Genomic DNA, 22,886 nt, shown 5'->3' with positions numbered 1-22,886 from the left:
TTTCGATAAGATCCCCTCTCATCCTTCTAAATTCCAGTGTATACAAGCCTAGTCGCTCCTGTCTTTCAACATACGACAGTCCCACCATTCCGGGAATTAACCTAGTAAACCTACGCTGCATGCTTTACTAATATTCAGCTATGATATTTGTATACTGAAGAAAACATCACAACTAATACAACTGGTTTAGCAACATTTAACTGTTGTTTAGATATCTTTTCAATATTGGTTACAAAAATGAATTATCTTGCAAGAATAACAGCTTCCTTAGGAACTGACACACATACTGTATAGCATAACATATGTAAGAAAAAGGCAAGTTGAAACAAAATGGATATTTATAAAATTAATTCAGAGGACAAGCCCAGAGGGTGGTACTTCTAAGTGGCAAAAAGCATGAAGACTTCAGAAATCCATTGCTATACAGTAATACAGCTTCTGTTGCTGCATAATCACATTTAGCTCTACCAACAGGTGCTCAGTTTCTAGATATTCGGATTTTTCCATTAAATAAAAGCCACGTTTAACAACAGAGTGAAGCGGTCTATTAAAATTATTTCTGAAGTCGATTTAAGAAGAATGACTAATTGGCACTTACCGACAATTTGGCTTCTATGTTCCATTCTTCATTAGAGTTGGGTTGATCTGGTGGCTTTCTGCAGGTCTTCATTTGCTGGTTGAAACACTCAATGCCATAAATTGCACTTTTCCACCCTGGATTGCACCTCTTTTGTCCCATACTTGACTCTGTTATCAGGCTGGCATTTTCTTCCCTCACTTCATTACTTTGGCTAGGTTTTACACCTTCAAATGAAGTACAACTTTCAGCGGTAGTCTGCCAGCCACTTTCTATCGAATGTAAACGTTTTGAGATGTTTTCTTTCTCATCGCCATTACCTGACTCTAGCTTCTTCAAGTGGGTTGCATTTGGCATTGTGTTGCCGATATCTTGCCTGAGAACCACATCAGCATTGGTTTGAAGGTGGTCCTTCGTGCATTTAGCTGTGCAAGAGATAACAATGTGATTTGCATTAACAAGTACACTGTTCAGACAAACACCTTTTTATAATATCTCATCGCTAAACCGTATGTAACAGCATGACCATCCACTTGCACTCTGTAAGATGTGTAATGCGACAAGTTTGATTCAATTGTCAGTTACCTGGGCAACCAACACCAGCCGAGATATGTGTCGAACTCTTACCAGCATTTGTCTTACTATGTTTATTATATAGCTCAGCTCCTCAGTATAACAGGTTCAGTGAGTTATATATATATCAAACTTGTCAAATATACTTTCATACAGCTATCTTCTTCTAAGTATTTCTGGTGGAATTTAATTTCCTCTCCTTTTGGGGCCTCATTACCAAGTTACTCCAGCATTTTGTGCCCTTCTTCGGTTTAAACCAGCATCTGCAGTTCCTTCCTATGCAATCCCTATGGTTTTGTCAAGCCGATACACAAATGTCCTTGAGATATAATGCTGACACTGGCCATTTACAAAGTCACCACTTTGGTTTATGTGATTGCCTGCAATCATATTCTAGTGGCACAAGAGTTGCTGACTATACACTGGAATTTAGAAGGATGAGAGGAGATCTTATTGAAACATATAAGATTATTAAGGGATTGGACACGCTAGAGGCAGGAAACATGTTCCCGATGTTGGGGGAGTCCAGAACCAGGGGCCAGTTTAAGAATAAGGGGTAGGCCTTTTAGAACGGAGATGAGGAAAACTTTTTCACCCAGAGAGTTGTGAATCTGTGGAATTCTCTGCCTCAGACGGCAGCGGAGACCAATTCTCTGGATGCTTTCAAGAGAGAGTTAGATAGAGCTCTTAAAGATAGCGGAGTCAAGGGATATGGGGAGAAGGCAGGAACGGGGTACTGATTGTGGATGATCAGCCATGATCGCAGTGAATGGCGGTGCTGGCGCGAAGGGCCGAATGGCATCCTCCTGCACCTATTGTCTATTGTCTATTGTTTCTGACACCCTGAGGGAAATTAAGCTACGGTTAACTTCTTGCTTTCTGGTAAATATAGAGATTGAATCCCTGGACACAGTAATTGGTTGGTGGGTTAAGCAAAGGACTGCTTCACCAGTGCCATTTCGTAAGATGCCACAGTAGACACTGTTTAGTTTAGAGATATAGCGTGGAAACAGGACCTTCGAACCACCCAGTCCCCACTGACCAGCGATCCCCACACATTAACACTACCCTGCACACACTAGGGACAATTTTTACACTATACCAAGTCAATTAACCTGCAAACCTGTTGTCCGGAGGAACATTCTTAGTATATTTTGAAACAACGAATCAAAAGCCGAAGATAGACACAAAATGCCGGAGTAACTCAGCGGGACAGGCAGCATCTCTGGATAGAAGGAATGGGTGACGTTTCGGGCTGAGACCCTTCTTCAGACCAAAAGCTGAATCAACAGCTTTGTTGATCTGACCAACAAATCAAAAGCTGAAGTCAATCAAAAGGTAAAGTTGATCAAAATGAATCCTTTGATGTAGCATGGCATTTCTCTGGCCTTATCCCATGAGTAGATGGTGTATTAAATTTTAAGCCATCGATGGAGATACTCAATCTTATACATCCTCTGTCCCTGGAGTTTGACTGGGTACCAAACTTCAGAATGGCCTTCTAGTATTTAAAGATCCAAACTCTCTGTGCAATGATTCATAAAGTATTTTGTAAAAAAAAATTGCTGTAATACATTACATTTTTGTTTTTCCTGCATATGACCGAACCATGGAGGCTGGTGGTGATAACATTGTGCAGTAAGCCTTCGAGCCCAGGCAGCCATTCTCAACATGGGTTTTGTGCGAGGCGCAATGTCTTAATAAATTTGCATAACTGACCTACAGAAAACTGCAGATGCTGGTTTAAATCGGATGTAGGCACAAAATGCTGGAGTAACTCAGCAGGTCAGGCAGCATCTCAGGAGAGAAGGAATGGGTGACATTTTGGGTCGAGACCCTTCTTCAGTCAGGGCAGCGGTAGAGTTGCTACCTTACAGCGAATGCAGCGCCGGAGACTCACGTTCAATCCTGACTACGGGCGCCGTCTGTACGGAGTTTGTACGTTCTCCCTGTGACCTGCGTGGGTTTTCTCCGAGATCTTCGGTTTCCTCCCACACTCCAAAGACGTACAGGTATGTAGGTTAATTGACGGGGTAAATGTAAAAATTGTCCCTAGTGTGTGTAGGATAGTGTTAATGTGCGGGATCGCTGGGCGGCGTGGACTTGGTGGGCCGAAGGGCCTGTTTCCGCACTGTATCTCTAAATCTAAAATAAAAGTCACCCATTCCTTCTCTCCCGAGATGCTGCCTGACCCGCTGAGTTACTTCAGCATTTTGTGTCTACCGACAATATCTTTTTTCGTGGCCGATCCTTGTTCAACATTTTCTCCATTGACCCTTTTTACGGGTATGTCCTGTATGTTCCAGACTTGGATGAATACGCAGATGAAACATATAACATTATTAAGGGATTGGACACGCTAGATGCAGGAAACATGTTCCGGATGTTGGGGGAAGTCCAGAACCAGGGGCCACAGTTTAAGAATAAGGGGCTTGGCCATTTAGAACGGAGATGAGGAAAAACATTTTCACTCAGAGAGTTGTACATCTGTGGAATTCTCTGCCTCAGAAGGCAGTGGAGGCCAATTCTCTAGATGCTTTGAAGAGAGAGTTGGATAGAGCTCTTAATGATAGCGGAGTCACGGGGTATGGGGAGAGGGCAGGAACGGGGTACTGATTGTGGATGATCAGCCATGATCACATTGAATGGTGGTGCTGGCCTTGAAGGGCCGAATGGCCTACTCCTGCACAGGCCAGGTCTATTGTCTACAGGCCAGGAAATGGGTGAAAGCCGGGGCTATATCCTAGTAATAGGTGCTTAGCAATACCTGCACTACAACAGTTGTAACAGGAGTGCATTATATCCAGGCGATAATGTTTTGAAATATGGATCTCCTGATAGACTCATGTAAACTGACTCAAGCCTGTTAATCGTTGTCATCTGTAGCATGTGAAAAATCCAACGCTTCAGAGGTGAGTCATCTCCCTTTGCACAATTGCCGACAATTCCACATTTCTCCCACACACAGACAGACATTTCGAAAGCTTATAAATACAATGAAAATCGTATCAGAAGCACTATTTCTGTCCCTCGTGTCTGCGCTGTGAAAAAAACTACTGAATTCATCCTATTCCATTTCTCTTTCCCCCCAGTCCTACAGGCTTCAAGCAGAAATAAATTTCCCAGTCAAATGTTACGACTTCCCCCAGCATTTCTTCCCTTTGCACCCTCACCTGCCACAATATCGTTTTTAGGAAAAAAAACGCAGATGCTGGTTTAAATCGAAGGTAGGCACGAAATGCTGGAGTAACTCAGCGGGTCAGGCAGCATCTCAGGAGAGAAGGAATGGGTGACGTTTCGGGTCGAGACCCTCCTTCAGTCAGAAGTAGGGTCTCGACCCGAAACGTCACCCATTCCTTCTCTCCCAAGGTGCTGCCTGACCCGCTGAGTTACTCCAGCATTTTGTGTCTACCTACAATATCTTTTTTCATGACCGATCCTTGTTGAGCTTTTTCTCCATTAACCATGTTTACGGGTATGTATGTTCCAGACGGATGAATACTCAGATGAAAGGCCCATGTGAAGTGGGTGACTTGTGTATATTCACTATTTTTCATGTTGTTTCATAACACATATGATGAAATAAGCTACATCTATGGCGGCACGATGGCGCAGCGGTAGAGTTTGCTGCCTTACAGTGCCAGAAACCCGGGTTCGATTCTGACTAAGTGGGCTGTCTGTATGGAGTTTGTACGTTCTCCCTGTGACCTGAGTTTCTCGGCTTTCTCTGAGATTTTTTTTTTTTTTAGAGATACAGCGCGGAAACAGGCCCTTCGGCCCACCGGGTCCGCGCCGCCCAGCGTTCCCCGCACATTAACACTATCCTACACACACTAGGGACAATTTTTACATTTGCCCAGCCAATTAACCTACATACCTGTACGCCTTTGGAGTGTGGGAGGAAACCGAAGATCACGGAGAAAACCCACGCAGGTCACGGGGAGAACGTACAAACGTCGCCTGTAGTCAGGATCGAACCTAAATCTCCGGCGCTGCAACCCTACCGCTGCGCCACCGTGCCGTCATCTTCGGTTCTTCGGTTTCCTCCCACACTCCAAAGACGTACAGGTTTGTACTAATTGGCTTAGTCTAAGTGTAAATTGGGCCTAGTGTGTGCAGGATAGTGCTAGTGTGCGGGGATCGCTGGTCGGCGCGGACTCGGTGGGCCTAAGGGCCTGTTTCCGCGCTGTATCTCTAAACTAAACTAAACTATGGGGGAAGTAGCACACTGAATTAGAGATCACTTCCAATTTAAATTATTGTTTATACTATACATTATGCAGCTGGTGTACTTGACGTTTGTGTGTTCTATAAGCCAGAGTGGGGTGGAAAGGAACCAAGTATTATGTGTATTGGAACATTTGCAAATTGCATTTATTTCCGCACAAGGCAGATACATTAATTCCTTACTTTTTTTAATTGAAAATCATTTCAACTGTATTCTAGAAAATACCTGGAACCAGATTGTCAGAAAGATGGTTCAGTTTCAATGCCGTACATTCTGGTGGATTTGAACGTGATAATTGAGGCTGTTTGCACATTTCGCTGGTTTCCATATCAACTGTTTCCTTTTCTGATCCGAGCATTGTTTTATTCCAGGCATCTTTGCCACCTCTTTGTCTCTTCTGCACAAGAAACAATTTCTTTTCCTTTGTTTTATTTTGTAGCGTAGGGTTACAATCGTTAAATACTGGCTCTATTGCAACCTTCGACCTGGGACAAATAATAATTAGTTTGATAGCGAGTCAAACAAATATCAAAACTAAAATTGTAAAGATGACAATTCTGGTAAAAACCTCTGTGTTTCCTTCTGCACATTTATAACTTTTTGACATTTACCCAAATGGAAATCTTGCATTTAATTTGCAATAAGATTTATTTCTACATTGCAATTGTATGTCAAAGGACAGACTATCTACCAAATTTTACCAACAAGTTACATTAAAGCCGGAAGGCCAAAAGACTTTGTATGTTGTAGGTTTTAGGAAACAGCTTAGAGAATAAGAAAAAGTGAGAGGGAGAAAGCACGTGTACGAGGGAGACAAGAAAATTGAAACAGATGTGTAGAAGAAATATTCCAGAGCACTAAGATCTATCCAACTGATTGATTTATTACTTAATATTTGCTGAGAACTGGAGCTATGGAACTGTGGAGCATACAAGACATTATAATCACAGAAGTACAGCAATCTTGCTGGGTTATATGGGAGAGAGGGAGGGAGGGATTTATAAACAGTGTAGGAAAAGAAAGTGCCAGTATGCATCTTTAATAAACATACGTGCCCCATGGCCGGAAAACAAAATGATGACGTTTAATTTTTAAGAGGCGCTGGTATGCCTTAACAGCGTATAACATCACAGAAAAAAAGCACTGTTTATTAGTATAAATATAGCAACATTCACAGTACATCACGAATGCTGTCAAAACTAATTCAACCAGAGCAGACATTCTGTTGACAAAGAATTCACATACATAGGTAAAGGTCTGATACAGAAGTTCAATGGGTTTATCGTGGCCCTGCCAATTGATAAAGTACTACCCAAACTAACCCGTACCAGTACCAAGAATGTCTCATCGCTGGTCAAGTTTCTTCAAGTGTATATATATATATATATATAAACATAGCACAAAAAGTAAGGAAATTTGTGTTTGGTAGATTATTTCTTTGTTGTAACAATGCTTCTTGGCAATAAATCTTATACCGTTGGAGAGCCTGTTTATTTCCCTTTTAAATGGTGCCACATTTGTAAGGAACATGCATTTGTGGGATGAGCAGCAGAGCTGAGTATATGGGTTGCGCCCATGAAAATTTTTCCAACTCTTCTCTGCCAATGCCAAACAGCTTATTCTGCTGTTGCTATTGACTCTTGTTTTGAGCTTCTGGTACCCCCAGGTGCTGACAATCAGGTTCCCCTAATCCTACGTTTCCCCTAATCTAACAAGACATTGTTAAACAAAACTGAAGACCATAGGATTAGGGGTTACTAGACCAAGTGGACCCGTTGGGCCCAAACCTCTCCTGCATTGGTGCAGCACCCTCTCCTCCCCCCCTTCCCCCTCCCCTCTCCCCCTCCCCTCCCCCTTCTCCCTCCAGCCCCCCTCCCCCACTCCATCCCACTCAACCCCCCTTATCCTCCCCCCTCCCTCCCCCCTCGCCCTCCCTAGGAGATAGATTTAAACTTTAAAATGTGAATAACTTTAAAAATATAACACAGATTGCAATGAAACTTCTTCCATTAGCACCAAAGGGATGACGGTGAGTAAGGTGGGTCAAAAATTATCGTGCTATCGTGTACCGTTTTGGTTGTGGTTCAGGAACAAACAAACAAACAAAGAGTTTTAGTATATAGATTATGGTGCTTCCAAATTAATAGCGATTGGACCCCCCTAGGACAATGTCTACGACAAGCTACAACAACCTACCACCTAGTCAACGTCAAGCTATGGCAAGCTACCGACAACCGGCGACCCGATCGTCGCAATTAGGCGACAACCTACGACCGCACCTATGACAACCTACGACCACACAGGCGACAACCTATGACAATCAAAGCCAACCTACGTCCACCCGTGACAAGCTACGACAAGCTACGACCCTGTCGGCAACAACTGAAGACAACTGAAGACAATTTGCGTCATTTTTTGGCTTCCAGTTTTGTTAGAAATATGTTTCCCGTCTCTTCTAAGCAGACGAATAGATTGGTTGATGTCCTGTGTTATGGTATTCATTTATCCTGAATGCTTTTGTTCACTGTGCCATTCTGTTCTTTATTAATAATATTGTTCAGCCAGATATCCTAGATGCATTGTGATCCACTAATAGCACTTTTCCCCTTTTCTCTAGTTTTTACTATCTCTTATGTCCTCATTTTATATCTGAAACTCTGCCTGGATTGTATAGTCCACCATATTTCCCAAAATACATTTGTCTATTCTTTGCATGCACAGTAACTTTTGAGGTCATTTTTTTTTTTGAAGAAGTATTCATTTCAGATCTCCTTCTGCAGTTGGATAGGGCCCTGGTGAGACCACATCTGGAGTATTGTGTTCAGTTTTGGTCTCCTAATTTGAGGAAGGACGTCCTTGCTATTGAGGCAGTGCAGCGTAGGTTCACGAGATTAATCCCTGGGATGGAGGGACTGTCATACGAGGAAAGATTGGAAAGACTGGACTAGTAATCACTGGAGTTTAGAAGGATGAAAGGGGATCTTATTGAGACATATAAAATCATAAAAGGACTAGACAAGCTAGGAAAAATGGTCCCAATGTTGGGGGAGTCCAGAACCAGGAGACACAGTCTAAGAATGAAGGGGAGGCCATTTAAAACTTAGGTGAGGAGGAACTTTTTCACCCAGAGAGTTGTGAATTCGTGGAATTCTCTGCCACAGAGGGCATTGGAGGCAAATTCACTGGATGAATTTAAAAGAGAGTTAGATAGAGCTCTAGGGGCTAGTGGAATCAAGGGACATGGGGCAAAGGCAGGCACAGGTTACAGATTGTGGATGATCAGCCATGATCACAATGAATGACGGTGCTGGCTCGAAGGGCCAAATGGCCTCCCCCTGCACCTATTTTCTAGGAGATGTCTTAAAGGCAATGGTGCAATTGGCTTGAACATCAAGAGCACCAGTAAGTTGGCACTTGTCCTCGCTGATGTCCGAGCATCATGTGAAATAAGTTATTGATTTATTACCTTGTGTTTTGCAATGCTGCCAAAGGCAAATTTCACATCATTATCTCTTCTTACAACATTCTTTCACAGAATAGTTTGTTAAAGGGCTAATGTAAAGGAAATTGTCATGGCCATTGGATTAAAGACAGATACAGAATGGACCAGGCCTTTGCCCCATCAAGTCTACACAAGTCTACATCGATCATTCTGTGTTTTGTCAGCATTAAAGGAGGTGTTATAAGAAAATAACTGCAGATGCTGGTACAAATCGATTTATTCACAAAATGCTGGAGTAACTCAGCAGGTCAGGCAGCACCTTGGGAGAGAAGGAATGGGTGACGTTTCGGGTCGAGACCCTTCTTCAGACTGATGTCAGGGGTGGGACAAAGGAAGGATATAGGTGGAGACAGGAAGATAGAGGGAGATCTGGGAAGGAGGAGGGGAAGGGAGGGACAGAGGAACTATCTGAAGTTGGAGAAGTCGACGTTCATACCACCGGGCCGCAAACTGCCCAGGCGAAATATGAGGTGCTGCTCCTCCAATTTCCGGCGGGCCTCACTATGGCACTGGAGGAGGCCCATGACAGAGAGGTCAGACTGGGAATGGGAGGGGGAGTTAAAGTGCTGGGCCACCGGGAGATCAGTTGCATTAATGCGGACCGAGCGCAGGTGTTCAGCGAAGCGATCGCCGAGCCTGCGCTTGGTTTCGCCGATATAAATAAGTTGACATCTAGAGCAGCGGATGCAATAGATGAGGTTGGAGGAGGTGCAGGTGAACCTCTGTCTCACCTGGAAAGACTGTTTCCAGGTGAGACAGTCACCTGGAAAGACAGTCAAAGGAGGTGTTGATGGTTGGCCGATGTTATCACAGCAACTGCAAGGCTGAAGGAGGTGTTGACTCCAATCTCCCAACTACCCAAAGTGATTGGATTTTCGTGTCCTGTGCTCATAAGGTAATTAGTTCTAGGAGCAGAATTAGGCCATTTGGCCCATCAAGTCTACTCCGCCATTCAATCACGACTGATCTATCTCTCCCTCCGAACACCATTCTCCTGCTTTCTCCCCCTAACCCTTGACACCCGTCCTAATCAAGTGGCACAGGACCTCACTACTGAGGTTAGATCTGGCAAATTGGCTTTGGGAGATCTCTATAATGTACTTCGGTAGACACAAAGTGCTGCAGTAACTCAGCGGGTCAGGCAGCATCTCAGGAGAGAAGGAATGGGCGACGTTTCAGATCGAGAACCTTCTTCAGACTGAGTAATGTAAGAAAATAACTGCAGATGCTGGTACAAATCAAAGGTATTTATTCACAAAATGCTGGAGGAACTCAGCAGGTCAGGCAGCATCTCTTGAGAGAAGGAATGGGCGACGTTGCGGATCGAGAACCTTCTTCAGACTGATGCCAGGGGAGGGGGCGGGACAAAGATAGGATGCAGTCGGAGACAGGAAGACTGGTGGGAGAACTGGGAAGGGAGAAGGGGTAGAGAGGGAAAGCAGGAATGTCCTTTCCTTGCATGTCCATGGCGAGTGTGGGCTGAAAACAGCCAGCTACATAATCTGGCCACACAGATTTTTAAATGACAGGACTTTATTTGCCTCGTTGTGCTTCCATGAAAGCTTTGCACCTAATTACAAAGGCTATCTTCCTATCCATGGAACAATCTCGTCAAGATGTGCATCAATAGCTTTGGTGCACAATGCAACAATTAACTGGAATTAAGCTGAATTGGTTCCCTTCAAAGGGCATAATTGAACAAACGCATTGCCACATTAAATAAAAACAGAAAATCCTGGAAATGTTCAGGCAACACCTGCAACAAGAGAAACAGTAGGTAGACACAAAATGCTGGAGTAACTCAGCGGGTCAGGCAGCATCTCGGAGGAGAAGGAATGGGTGACGTTTCGGGTCAAGACCCTTCTTCAGACTGATAGTTTTTAATCAACATCTGCAGTTTTTTTCCTACGCAAGAGAAGCAGTGACTTTTCAGGAGATTCAAAAGATTATTTCGATGTAGGTCAATGATCTGAAACATTTATTTTATTTAGGTTCTCCATCCACAGATGCTTCTCGGCATTCTAATGCGAATGGCATTGTAATACTATGTAGGAAAGAACTGCAGGTACTGGTTTAAATCGAAGGTAGACACACAATGCTGGAGTTACTCAGCGGGTCAGGCAGCATCTCTGGAGAGAAGGAATGGGTGACGTTTCGAGTCGAGACCCTTCGGACATTGAAGAAGGGTCTCGACCTGAAACGTCACCCATTCCTCCTCTCCAGAGATGCTGCCTGACCCGCTGAGTTACTCCAGCTTTTTGTGTCGACCTGGTATTGTAATACTAATATCAAATAATTGCTTGCTTTCTTCATAAATCTACCTAAACTGTATCAATTGGTGCACTTGCACTCTGTTTCTCATTACAATTATCTAAGCTGGGTTGCCTTGGATACATTAATGTTCTCATAGCAACTAAATTGAATTCAAATATGATTGAATACAGTATGGATGTTAATTGATAAAATATCTAAAGGAAACTGTAAATAGCCCACAGAATACAGTTTTATAGGCGTATCAAAGTTGACCTTAAAATAGACTTTCAGGCACATGTATCAACTTGCTTATAAGAAAATAACTGCAGATGCTGGTACAAATCTATTTATTCACAAAATGCTGGAGTAACTCAGCAGGTCAGGTGGCATCTCGGGAGAGAAGGAATGGGTGACGTTTCGGGTCGAGACCCTTCTTCAGACTGATGTCGGGGGTGGGACAAAGGAAGGATATAGGTGGAGACAGGAAGATAGAGGTAGATCTGGGAAGGAGGAGGGGAAGGGAGGGACAGAGGAACTATCTAAAGTTGGAGAAGTCGACGTTCATACCACCGGGCTGCAAACTGCCCAGGCGAAATATGAGGTGCTGCTCCTCCAATTTCCGGCGGGCCTCACTATGGCACTGGCGGAGGCCCATGACAGAGAGGTCAGACTGGGAATGGAAGGGGGAGTTAAAGTGCTGGGCCACCGGGAGATCAGTTGCGTTAATGCGGACCGAGCTCAGGTGTTCAGCGAAGCGATCGCCGAGCCTGCGCTTGGTTTCGCCGATATAAATAAGTTGACATCTAGAGCAGACTGTTTGGGTCCTTTGATGGAGTTGAGGGGGGAGGTAAAGGGACATGTGTTGCATCTCGTGTGGTTGCAAGGGAAAGTGCCCGAGGTTGGGGTGGTTTGGGTAGGAAGGGACGAGTGGACCAGGGAGTTACGGAAGGAACGGTCTCTGCGGAACGCAGAGAGGGGAGGGGATGGGAAGATATGGCCAGTGGTGGGGTCCCGTTGTAGGTGACGGAAATGTTGGTGGATGATATGTTGGATCCGCTGGCTGGTGGGGTGGAAGGTGAGAACGAGGGGGATCCTGTCCTTGTTGCGAGTGGGGGGAGGGAGAGCAAGAGCGGAGCTGCGGGATGTAGAAGAGACCCTAGTGAGAGCCTCATCTATAATGGAGGAGGGGAAGCCCCGTTTTCTGAAGAACGAGGACATCTCGGAAGCCCTAGTCTGAAACACCTCATCCCGGGCGCAGATGCGGCGTAGACGGAGGAATTGGGAGTAGGGGATAGACTTTTTGCAGGGGACCGGGTGGGAAGAAGTGTAGTTCAGATAGCTGTGCAAATCGGTGGGCTTGTAGTAAATGTCCGTCACTAGTCTGTCTCCTGTGATGGAGATGGTGAGGTCCAGAAACGGGAGGGAGATGTCAGAGATAGTCCAGGTATATTTAAGGGCAGGATGGAAATTGGAGGTGAAGTGTATGAAGTCAGTGAGTTCTGCATGGGTGCAAGAGGTAGCACCAATGCAGTCGTTGATGTAGCGGAGGTAGAGTTCGGGGATGGGGCCAGTGTACGTCTGGAACAGGGATTGTTCGACGTACCCGACAAAGAGGCAGGCGTAGCTAGGGCCCATGCGAGTGCCCATAGCTACGCCTCTGGTTTGGAGGAAGTGGGAGGAGTCAAAGGAGAAGTTGTTGAGGGTAAGAACCAGCTCTGCTAGGCAGAGGAGAGTGTTGGTCGATGGGGATTGGCTGGTTCTACGGTCGAGGAAGAAACGGAGGGCTTCGAGACCAACTTGCTTATCTACCTGACTTCACATCAAACAAACAGACTTATGAAGCGCCATTATTGTAATTAAATGCCAGGGTGCTTCACAAAGGCAAAAACAAAGCCTCAAAATGAAAAGTAATTAAGAAAGGAGGCCAAAAACTAGGGTTGCCAAAAATTAGTTTGTTCTGTACGGGACCGCCCTTGTCCCGTATTATTAGGGTTGCCAACCTCCTCACTCCCAAATAAAGGACACAGGATGACATCACCGCCCCGCGCACCACGTGACCTCACCCAGCCAGCGGCCACGTGCTCCCGCTCCACCAATGGCGGCCGTTTTTAAAATAAATCTGTATCTTCAGTGACGTCACCCTTTGTCCCTTATTTGGGAGTGAGGAAGTTGGCAACCCAACCAAAAACTAATCTAGTTCCAAGATAGAGAGAGTTTAATTCCAAGACAGAGAAAACAATGATTCAAAATGCAGTACGGGCATAAGTGCAAGAAATGGTAATTACGCACTGCTCAAAGTATAAATGACTTTACCTTAGAAAGACACAAAATGCAGGACTCAGTGTGTCAGGTAGCACCTCTGGTGAAATGTGTAGGAAGGAACTGCAGATGCAGGTATAAACCGAAAATTGACACAAAAAAACTGGAGTAACTCAACGGGTCAGACAGCATCTCTGGAGAGAAGGAAAAGGTAACGTTTCAGGTCGAGACCCTTCTTCAGACGGGTCTTCATCTGAAGAAGGGTCACGACCCGAAACGTCACCTATTCTCTTTCTCCAAAGATGCTGTCTGACCCGCTGAGTTACTCCAGCTTTTTGTGTCTTTCTTCAGCACCTCTGAAGAACATGGATAGGTGACGATTTATTCACAAAATGCTGGAGTAACTCAGCAGGTCAGGCAGCATCTCGGGAGAGAAGGAATGGGTGACGTTTCGGGTCGAGACCCTTCTTCAGACTGAAGGGGTGCATGAATGGATAGGTGACGATTTGGGTCGTGACCCTTCTTCAGACTCTGAATCTTTACATTTATATGTTCCCCAGAGATGCTGTTTGACCCAATGAGGTGCTCCAGCACTTTTTTTGTTGTTGTTGTAAATCAGCATCTGCAGTTCCTTGTGTCTCAATGACTTTACCTTACTATTCTGCATCTCCCAGGCCTTATCATCAAATTTGGTCAGAGTAAAAAGGTAACACGAATATGCTGAACTGACCAAAAATTGAATGCACATTCATTCTATGTGATATTTATAATTGTTAAACTCATATATTCAATCATTCTAGTCAATCATTCCTTTAACTTGGCATCATGTTTGGCACAAACATTGTGGGCCAAAGGGCCTGTTCCTGAGTTGTACTGTTCTATGTTCCAATTTAGTTTAGATTAACTTTAAAGATACAGAGCGGAAACAGGCCCTTCGGCCCATCAAGTCCGTGTCGACCAGCGATCCCCGTACGTTAACACTATCCTACACACTAGTGCCAATTTGCAATTTTTACTTAAACTAATTAACCTACAATCTTGCATGTCTCTGGAGTGTGGGAGGAAACCGGAACACCCGTGGAAAACCCATGCAGTCACAGGGACAACGTACAAACTCCGTACAGACAGCACCCATAGTCAGGATCGAACCCGGGTCTCTGGCGCTGTAAGGCAGTAACTCTACCGCTGTACCACCATGATGCCCGAATCATGTCGAAACAAAACAGTTTTGGTCACCCTACAATCGGCAGGATGGTGTAAAGCTGGAAAGAGTGCAGAGAAGGCATAAAAGGATGTTGCCAAGACTTGAGGGCCTGAGCTGGAGGGAGAGGATGGGGAGCCTGGGACTTTATTCCTTGGAGCACAAGAGGCTGAAGGATGATTTTATAGAAGGTAGACACAAAATGCTGGAGTAACTCAGCGGGACAGGCAGCATCTCTGGAGAGAAGGACTGGGTGACGTTTCAGGTCGAGACTCTTCTTTAGACTGATTTTAAAGAGGTATATAAGATCATGAGGCGAATAAATAGGATGAATGCAGAGTCTTTTACCCAGAGTAGGGGAATCAAGAACCAGAGGACATATAGGTTTACGGTGTGAGGGGATAAATTTAATAGGAACATGAGGGGCAACATTTTCACAGAGAGGGTCATGTCACATGAAATGAGCTGTCAGAGGGAATAGTTGATGCAGGTACTCTAACAACATTTAAAAGACATTTGGACAGGTACATGGGGAGGAAATGTTGAGAGGGGTATGGATCAAATGCGAGGAGATTAGACGACTGTAGATGAGGTATCTTAGTCGGGATGGGCAAGTTGGCCTGAAAGGCCGGTTTCTGTGCTGTATGACTGTTATTATATTACATTATGCGTCTGCCATTGGGCAAGTGTTAACAAAATCAAGACTTACATCTACAAAACACCTTTCGTAACTAGGTCAAACTACAATGCTTATCGAGCACTTAAAAATATTTGAAGTGCAGTCACTGTTAAAATAGAGACATTGGACAGAATGATGCAATCTAATGCAAACTGTAAAACTAGAATTCCTTTTAATAAGGTAAATAGTTATAAATAGCAAGATTTTTAAGATATGGATATTTATAGGCCACTGATACACTGTCAAAATAACATCAATAGTAATCAAGATATGCACAAAATGCTGGAGTAACAGCAGGACAAGCAGCATCTCTGGAGAGAAGGAATTTGAGGAAGGACATTCTTGCTATTGAGGGAGTGCAGCGTAGGTTCACGAGGTTAATTCCCAGGATGGCGGGACTGTCATATGATGAGAGAATGGAGCGACTGGGCTTGTATTCACTGGAATTTAGAAGGATGAGAGGGGATCTTATAGAAACATATACAATTATTAAGTAATTGGACATGCTAGATGCAGGAAATATGTTCCTGATGTTCGGGGAGTCCAGGACCAGGGGCCACAGCTTAGGAATAAGGGGTAGGCCATTTAGAACTGAGATGAGGAAAAACTTTTTCACACAGAGTTGTGAATTTGTGGAATTCTCTGCCTCAGAAGGCAGTGGAGGCCGATTCACTGGATGCATTCAAAAGAGAATTCGATAGAGCCCTTAGGGCTAGTGGAATCAAGGGGTATGGGGAGAAAGCAGGAACGGGGTACTGATTGTGGATGATCAGCCATGATCACATTGAAGGGCTCGAAGGGCCGAATGGTCTACTCCTGCACCTATTGTCTATGTATCTATGTATCTATGAATGGGAGACGTTTCGGGTGGCTCCTTCAGCATTTACTCCTGCATTTTGTGTCTATCTTCAATGTGAACCAGCATGTGCAATTCCTTCTAACACATCAATGATAATAATTTCTCTCCACTATTACACCATTATATCTCAGGTTATAATGTAACAGTCTTTATATTACAGGAAGATTGAATGAAAGATATTTTATTAATTTCAGAGAGATGCAACCAAAATGGTTGAGAGCATTATTAAATAAGCTGTTACAAAATCACGATACATCAATTTGCTCTGTAAAATGCCTTCATCCTATTCTGTGCATGGTACACAGCATTGACTGATAGTTAATATTCTGAGTGGAAGCCACTTCATACAGCTTTATTTATCATTAAATAGATTACTCATTTAAATCATGTAAAAAAAAGTAACAATCATATTATAAGAAGATAACTGCAGATGCTGGTACAAATCGAAGGTATTTATTCACAAAAAACCCAGGGAGAGCGTACAAATTTCATACAGACAAGGCCCGTAGTCGGGATCGAACCTGGGTCTCTGGCACCGCAAGCACTGAAAGGCAGCAACTCTACCGCTGAGCCACCGTGCCACCCATTTGAATCTTATAGATTTCCCAGATCCGTATGCAGTAAGCTTGCTTTAAATCTTTCTTGGTTGTTTGGGGCTGGAATATAGACTTTAAGGTTCACCTGTTGAGCCAAATGCAGACTTGGTTTAGCTGAGTGTATCTATATGCATACCTTCGGGTGAACACAAACTGCAGCAGGACAACAGAGGTTGTGCAACCTAGTGGCATTTGCAAAGAGAACAAACCTTTCAGATGCAAAATGTTCAATGTGGCAGGTAGTGCCACAGAAATGGCCATTTCCTACACTCATATTGGGTTCATAAAGCATGTCTAACCTTCTGGTTGTCGATAACATGACACAGAATCTACGCCAATTTTCCAGCGGAAATAGTTCTAATAGGAATTTATGAGATAAATGTGAACATTACACGCAAAATTCCTTGTTGAAATATGGGCAATATTTTTGCACATGCTGAGAGTTTTCTATGCTGTGAGTTTCTGAAACGTTGTCCTCCGGCAAACACATTTCGGGATTAATTGTGATTGTGTGATACAGCTGTACAAGTAATTGGTGAAATCACACTTCGATTACGATGTGCAACTTTGGTTGACCAACTACAGAAAATATATCTTTAAGTTGGAAAGGGTGCAGAAAAAAATATTCACCAGGATGTTAACTGGAATTGCTGGCTCAACTTATCGGGAGAGGCAGGGTCAGCTGGGAATTTTTCCTTTGGAGTGTCGGAGGCTGAGGATTGACCTTATTGAAGTCTTTAGGGGCATGGATGAAGTGCATGCTCACAGTCTTTTTCCCAGAGCGGAGGATTCTAAAATTAGGGCAGAGGCTTAAGGTGAGAGGAATGAGATTTAAGAAGGACCTCAGGGCCAACTCTGTTACTCAAAAGGACATCCATATCTGGAATGAGATGCCAGCAGAATTTGTCGGAGCAGAAACAAAGATGACTTTCAAAAGATATTTGGCAGATATATGAATAGGAATATGGGCCAAATTCGGTGAAATGAGGCGGCTCGGAATGTCAGTTTGATCAGCATGGACAAGTTGGGCTAAGGTCTGCTTCCATGCTGTACAAGTTCTATGACTCTCTATAACTCCCATGAAGACAGATCTGGTCGTGAAGGGCATTACTGGTAAAAGGAATGGACATGGGGCACATTTACCATCAAGGTCTAGATTGATCTTGATTCTTCAATGGTGGGGTTAAAGTTGTTCCTCCAGGAGACTGAGGGGGCAACCAATATCATATCTATGTTTGCACAACCACACTGCTTCTGATGACACTTTACAATGACAATCTCAATTACCAGATTCTTCCACTGAGTTTGTATAAAAAAATATCTGCTGGGATCATGGTCCATGGATTGTTTGGGCCAATTACTCAGACAATAGGTGCAGGAGTAGGCCATTCGGCTCTTGGAGCCAACACCGCCATTCAATGTGATCATGGCTGATCATTCTCAATCATTACCCCGTTCCTGCCTTCTCCCCATACCCCCTGACTCCACTATCCTTAACAGCTCTATCTAGCTCTCTCTTGAATGCATTCAGAGAATTGGCCTCCACTGCCTTCTGAGGCAGAGAATTCCACAGATTCCGCGTACAGTTTATTTCAAAAATACAATAACAGACGTAAATTAATACTTACAATGTTGCAGAATATGGAGGGCTTCCATTAACAACCTCATAAAGCCGTTCCAGTAGGCTGTCATCCCAGTAGAGGTCACAAAACTTTTCCGATATAGCACTACTGAATGTACTGAACTTAAGGCTTTTCAAGGATAAGATGTACTCACCTTATAAAAAATCAAAAGTCGAAAGTCAGGTGTAATATTGTTTCATTTAGCCAGCAAACATTAATATTGTTGCTTGTTACCAGTAGATGCAGAATAAAGCTTTTGTTGTATTAAGACCTAAATGAAGCTAACTTCATCAAACTTGAGATTTATTCCAGAGATTGTTTCCAAATGCACATTGTGATGTATAAGACAGATTTAAATTTTTTCAAATACTACATCTTTTACTATACAAAATAACATCTTGCAAACAAGAACAGCACTTCTTATTTATTTTTATATTAGAATTTTGTTTAGTATTGAAAACAAAAGCAGACTATTATTATTTTAGTAAAACAACATTGAATTAAGCGAGGGGATTAAAGACACACACAGGAAAAGATTTACAACTTTGCTGCCCAGTAATCTGGTGGAGAGGATATCAAAGAGGGGAAAGCTACAGGCATGTTGGCCTTCATAGAGAGAGGATTTGAGTATAGGAGCAAGGAGGTCTTACTGCAGTTGTACAGGGCCCTGGACAGACCATTGTGTGCAGTTTTGGTCTCCTAATTTGAGGAAGGACATTCTTGCTATTGAGGGAGTGCAGCGTAGGTTCACCGGGTTGATTCCTGGGATGGCGGGATGACTGACATATGATGAAAGAATGAATCGAGTGGGCTTATATGCACTGGAATTTAGAAGGATGAGAGGGGAACTTACAGAAACATATAAAATTCTTAAGGGATTGGACATGCTAGATGCAGGAAAAATGATCCCGATGTTGGGGGAGTCCAGAACCAGGGGCCACAGTTTAAGAATAAGGGGTAGGCCATTTAGGACTGAGATGAGGAAAAACCTTTCCACCCAGAGAGTTGTGAATCTGTGGAATTCTCTGCCACAAAGGGCAGTGGATGCCAATTCACTGGATGTATTCAAGAGAGAGTTAGATATAGCTCTTAGGGCTAACGGAATCAAGAGATGTGGGGAGAAAGCAGGAACGGTCATATTGAATGGCGGTGCTGGCTCGAAGGGCCGAATGGCCTCCTCCTGCACCTTTTTCTATGTTCCTAATGGAAAATAGATTTAAGCAATGATTTGCATCGACAGGATAGCTCCACCAAAGTACTGCACAGACAGAGAACATGATGTAACCTGCAGCACCATATTCAATGGCAGAAAGCAATAGCAAGGAAACATCTAAGAAGGACAGCACATACAGATCGATAAATGCATTAGAAGTTGTGAGGAGGAAAAAATATGTTGTACAGATATGATTCTTGATAACTGCCAGAAATGAGCTAAACAGCATTTGTAGAATGACATCAGTGAACGTTTAACATGTGGCATATCATGATTTAACATGTGGCATATCATGATCTCTAGATTGATAAGCCATGCTTCAGAGAAAGTAATCGCATGTACTGTACTTTAAAGTCACTGAAATTAAGAATGAATTAAATCCTGTGGTAAATATCGCTACAGTTTACAGATGGTGTGTCTAAACAAACATATTCAGGATAACTTTTTTTGAACAAATTCACCATTTTCTATTTGAATTGTGATAATTCTTAATGAAAGAAACGTTAACAACAATCAATGGATTGATTTGTGCTGGCCCAGTTCAGTTTAGTTTATTGTCACGTGTACCGAGGTACAGTGAAAATCTTTTGTCGTCTGCTATCCAGTTCTTCTCAACCAAGATCGCTGTATGTGATGTGTGTATCTGATCCCACTTGCCCACCCTTCCTGTGTGTTGGATGTGATGAGCCCATCTTGCTAGCTCCCCACATTCAGAGGAGAACTGGCAGGGTTGAACAGTTTCAGGGACTCCAACAAGACAATAAGGAGGCCCAGTCCCCAAAATGACCCAGACAGCATTTGACAGCAAGCAAAGTCGTGGGCAAGGCTTTGCCAGCTGTAAGAGATGCAACGAATCAGAATGGTCTTTAAACGTCTGACATCAAGACATTCAAATACAATTAAAACTAGTCAATTGAAAATTATCAAAATGAACTAAGATGCGAAAAAACTTTATAAATTAGAAATATTCAAAAGCAGCAAATTAATTAAAAAATAGTTGCCCAAATCTCCACTTTGCCTTCTAAATCTTTGTCCTATCAATCCCATTGAAAACAAAGAGGTTTCAAAAAAATCCTGCCCTTTACCTAATCTGGCTTGCAATATATGAAATGTCCCCTCAGCATAATGGACTCTGTCACCAGGGTCCACCAGAGAAAATGCATGGTCAGCTTAAACTTCAAGATGGGACCGGCTATGGTTATGATTGAAACGAGCACCAATAATCAACATTATCTTAACAATTGCATTCTCATTTAGGTGGTCCAAGAAATTTAACTCATCTTTTTTCAAATGAACGCATTGGTGGCAAATCCCATTGAACACCAAAGACCCAGGGACTTTGTCACTTAGTGGTAACATTTATGCTGGCTGTAGGATAAACTGAATGTATGGTACATACAATAGTAAAGAATAGCACAGGAATAGGCCCTTTGGCCCACAATGGCTGAGCCAAACATGTAACTACTGCATGTACAGTGAATTTTGTAATTTTACCTACTTAGCTCTACTGGGATGATGTGCAATGGCAGTCTTTAGCAATGCATGCGTGGACATCTCCTTTGCAAAATGTACCTTGTGTACAGGGTTGCCAACTTCCTCACTCCCAAATACTGGACAAGGTGACCTCACCCAGCCAGCGGCCACGTGCTCCCGCTCTACCAATGGCGGCCGCCCAGGCCGGGAGGTGGGTTGCTATGCAACCTCCGTTAGGCATCACCCGGGCCTACATTGTCCGGGACTACAGTGTCCGGGCCTACATCGCTGTCTGGGCCTAATATGGGACAAGGGCAGTCCCGTACGGGACAAATCAATTTGGCCCAAAATACAGGATGGCCCGGCTAATATGGGACAGTTGGCAAACCTACTTGTGTATCTGGTCTACAGGTGCAGTTTGTCATTCAGGTAAATCAGGTCTTTATTATTGCTGAGCAGCTACCTTCAAAGAAACTCAAGGGAGATCTGACTAAGCACCAGAGGGTCCATCACTGGATACCAGCGGAAGACAGATGTCCTTAAGATAAAGTGCAAGATCATGTTGTGGCTCTCCCTCTGGAGTCCACGACTCTACAACTTAATTGCCACCCACTGCCACTGCATCTCCTGCTCCAAAACCCAATACACCAACAACTGTGACTGTGACTGATAGGTCCTGCAGCAAAAACAACAAACCCCACCCCAATGTTCCAATATCCCGTACCATGGGCCTTCGGAGTATTAGAATTACATGGATAAGACAGGTTTGGAGGGATATGGACCAAATGTTGGCAGGTGGGACTAGTGTAGCTGGGTAAGTTGGGGCGAGAGGCCTGTTGCCACACTGTGTCACTCTGTGACTCTAATTAGCAGTATTGGATAAAAGGTGTAATTAGCCAACAGGCTAATACCAGTAGAGAATTAAAGGAACATTCACCAGTACAAGAATGATGCTGGGATGTATCTCCAAAGGTGGTGAGTGGTAAACAGAAGAGAAGCTCCTACACAACTGGAGTTTGGGTGAGGAGGCCCTTTTGCTTCTGCAGCTCATAATAAGTATGCACACTACCTTTCCCCTCATATATATATATATATATATGTCAAATCCATTCTCAGTTGGACACTGACAGCTGACTGCCCTACTGACACGCTTGACGACTGGGTGTCTGGTAATTTATTTGTACATTATTTCAGTAGCAATACCATCATCAACACGTGACTTCACTATATAAAGTCGACCACTCCATCAGTCCCGTGCCTCATGTTTCACTGTCTTAAATGACGGCGGGTGAGAATTCAGCACAAACCATCCAGTCTTCACTCAAACCATCCACCCTTTCCCCCAAACTCTGCAAAAAGGTTACAAATAGACAGGAGGAGTTAAAACTGGCGTTGAAATTAGCATTGGGATGGATTATGAGGAAGGGAAGTTTAGGTAGCAACAAGATAACAAATAGATGTTTTGTGACAGTGAACAGCATCTCAAAGTTTGGTCTGAAAGTTTAAATTAACATGGAGATAATTTATGTGTGGAAAGGATGCTGGCCTTCATCAAAGATAGGCACAAAATGCTGGAGTAACTCAACGGGACAGGCCGCATCTCTGGATTACTGAGTTACTCCAGCATCTTGTGTCTATCTTTGGTGTAAACCAGCATCTGCAGTTTCTTCCTATAGATTCCAACTAGAGTTGTTAAATGGAGATAAATATAGCAGATGGAATTTAATCTGGAAGAGGGAAACGTATTTGTCATTTATTCATTCATGGGATTTAGGTGTTTCTGGTTAGGTCTCCATCTTCTGCCCAAATTTCCTAATTTCCCCTACTGGGAGTAAGCAGTAGAGGAAGAGT

General features: G+C 43.6%; 1 protein-coding gene across 3 annotated transcripts in view; it reads right to left on the bottom strand.

Annotated features, from left to right (window-relative positions):
* The window catches only part of kndc1 (kinase non-catalytic C-lobe domain containing 1), a 197,380-nt gene that overhangs the window by 42,893 nt on the left and 131,601 nt on the right, over window positions 1–22,886 (bottom strand). For 2 of the 3 annotated variants that reach the window (XM_078413701.1, XM_078413703.1), the window contains exons 15-17: window positions 18,356–18,503; window positions 5,604–5,863; window positions 599–1,002 (exon numbers count right to left, since the gene is read on the bottom strand). In XM_078413701.1, the coding sequence (XP_078269827.1) occupies window positions 599–1,002; window positions 5,604–5,863; window positions 18,356–18,503 (812 nt within the window). The remainder of the gene's footprint in view (window positions 1–598; window positions 1,003–5,603; window positions 5,864–18,355; window positions 18,504–22,886) is intronic. The other variant, XM_078413702.1, reaches the window with a different exon arrangement.

Source organism: Rhinoraja longicauda, chromosome 16 (genome assembly GCF_053455715.1).
Source record: "Rhinoraja longicauda isolate Sanriku21f chromosome 16, sRhiLon1.1, whole genome shotgun sequence".
NCBI classification, from domain to species: Eukaryota; Metazoa; Chordata; class Chondrichthyes; order Rajiformes; family Arhynchobatidae; genus Rhinoraja; species Rhinoraja longicauda.
The sequence above is the reverse complement of the archived record's forward strand: the minus strand, read 5'-3'. Positions and strand labels throughout refer to the sequence as shown.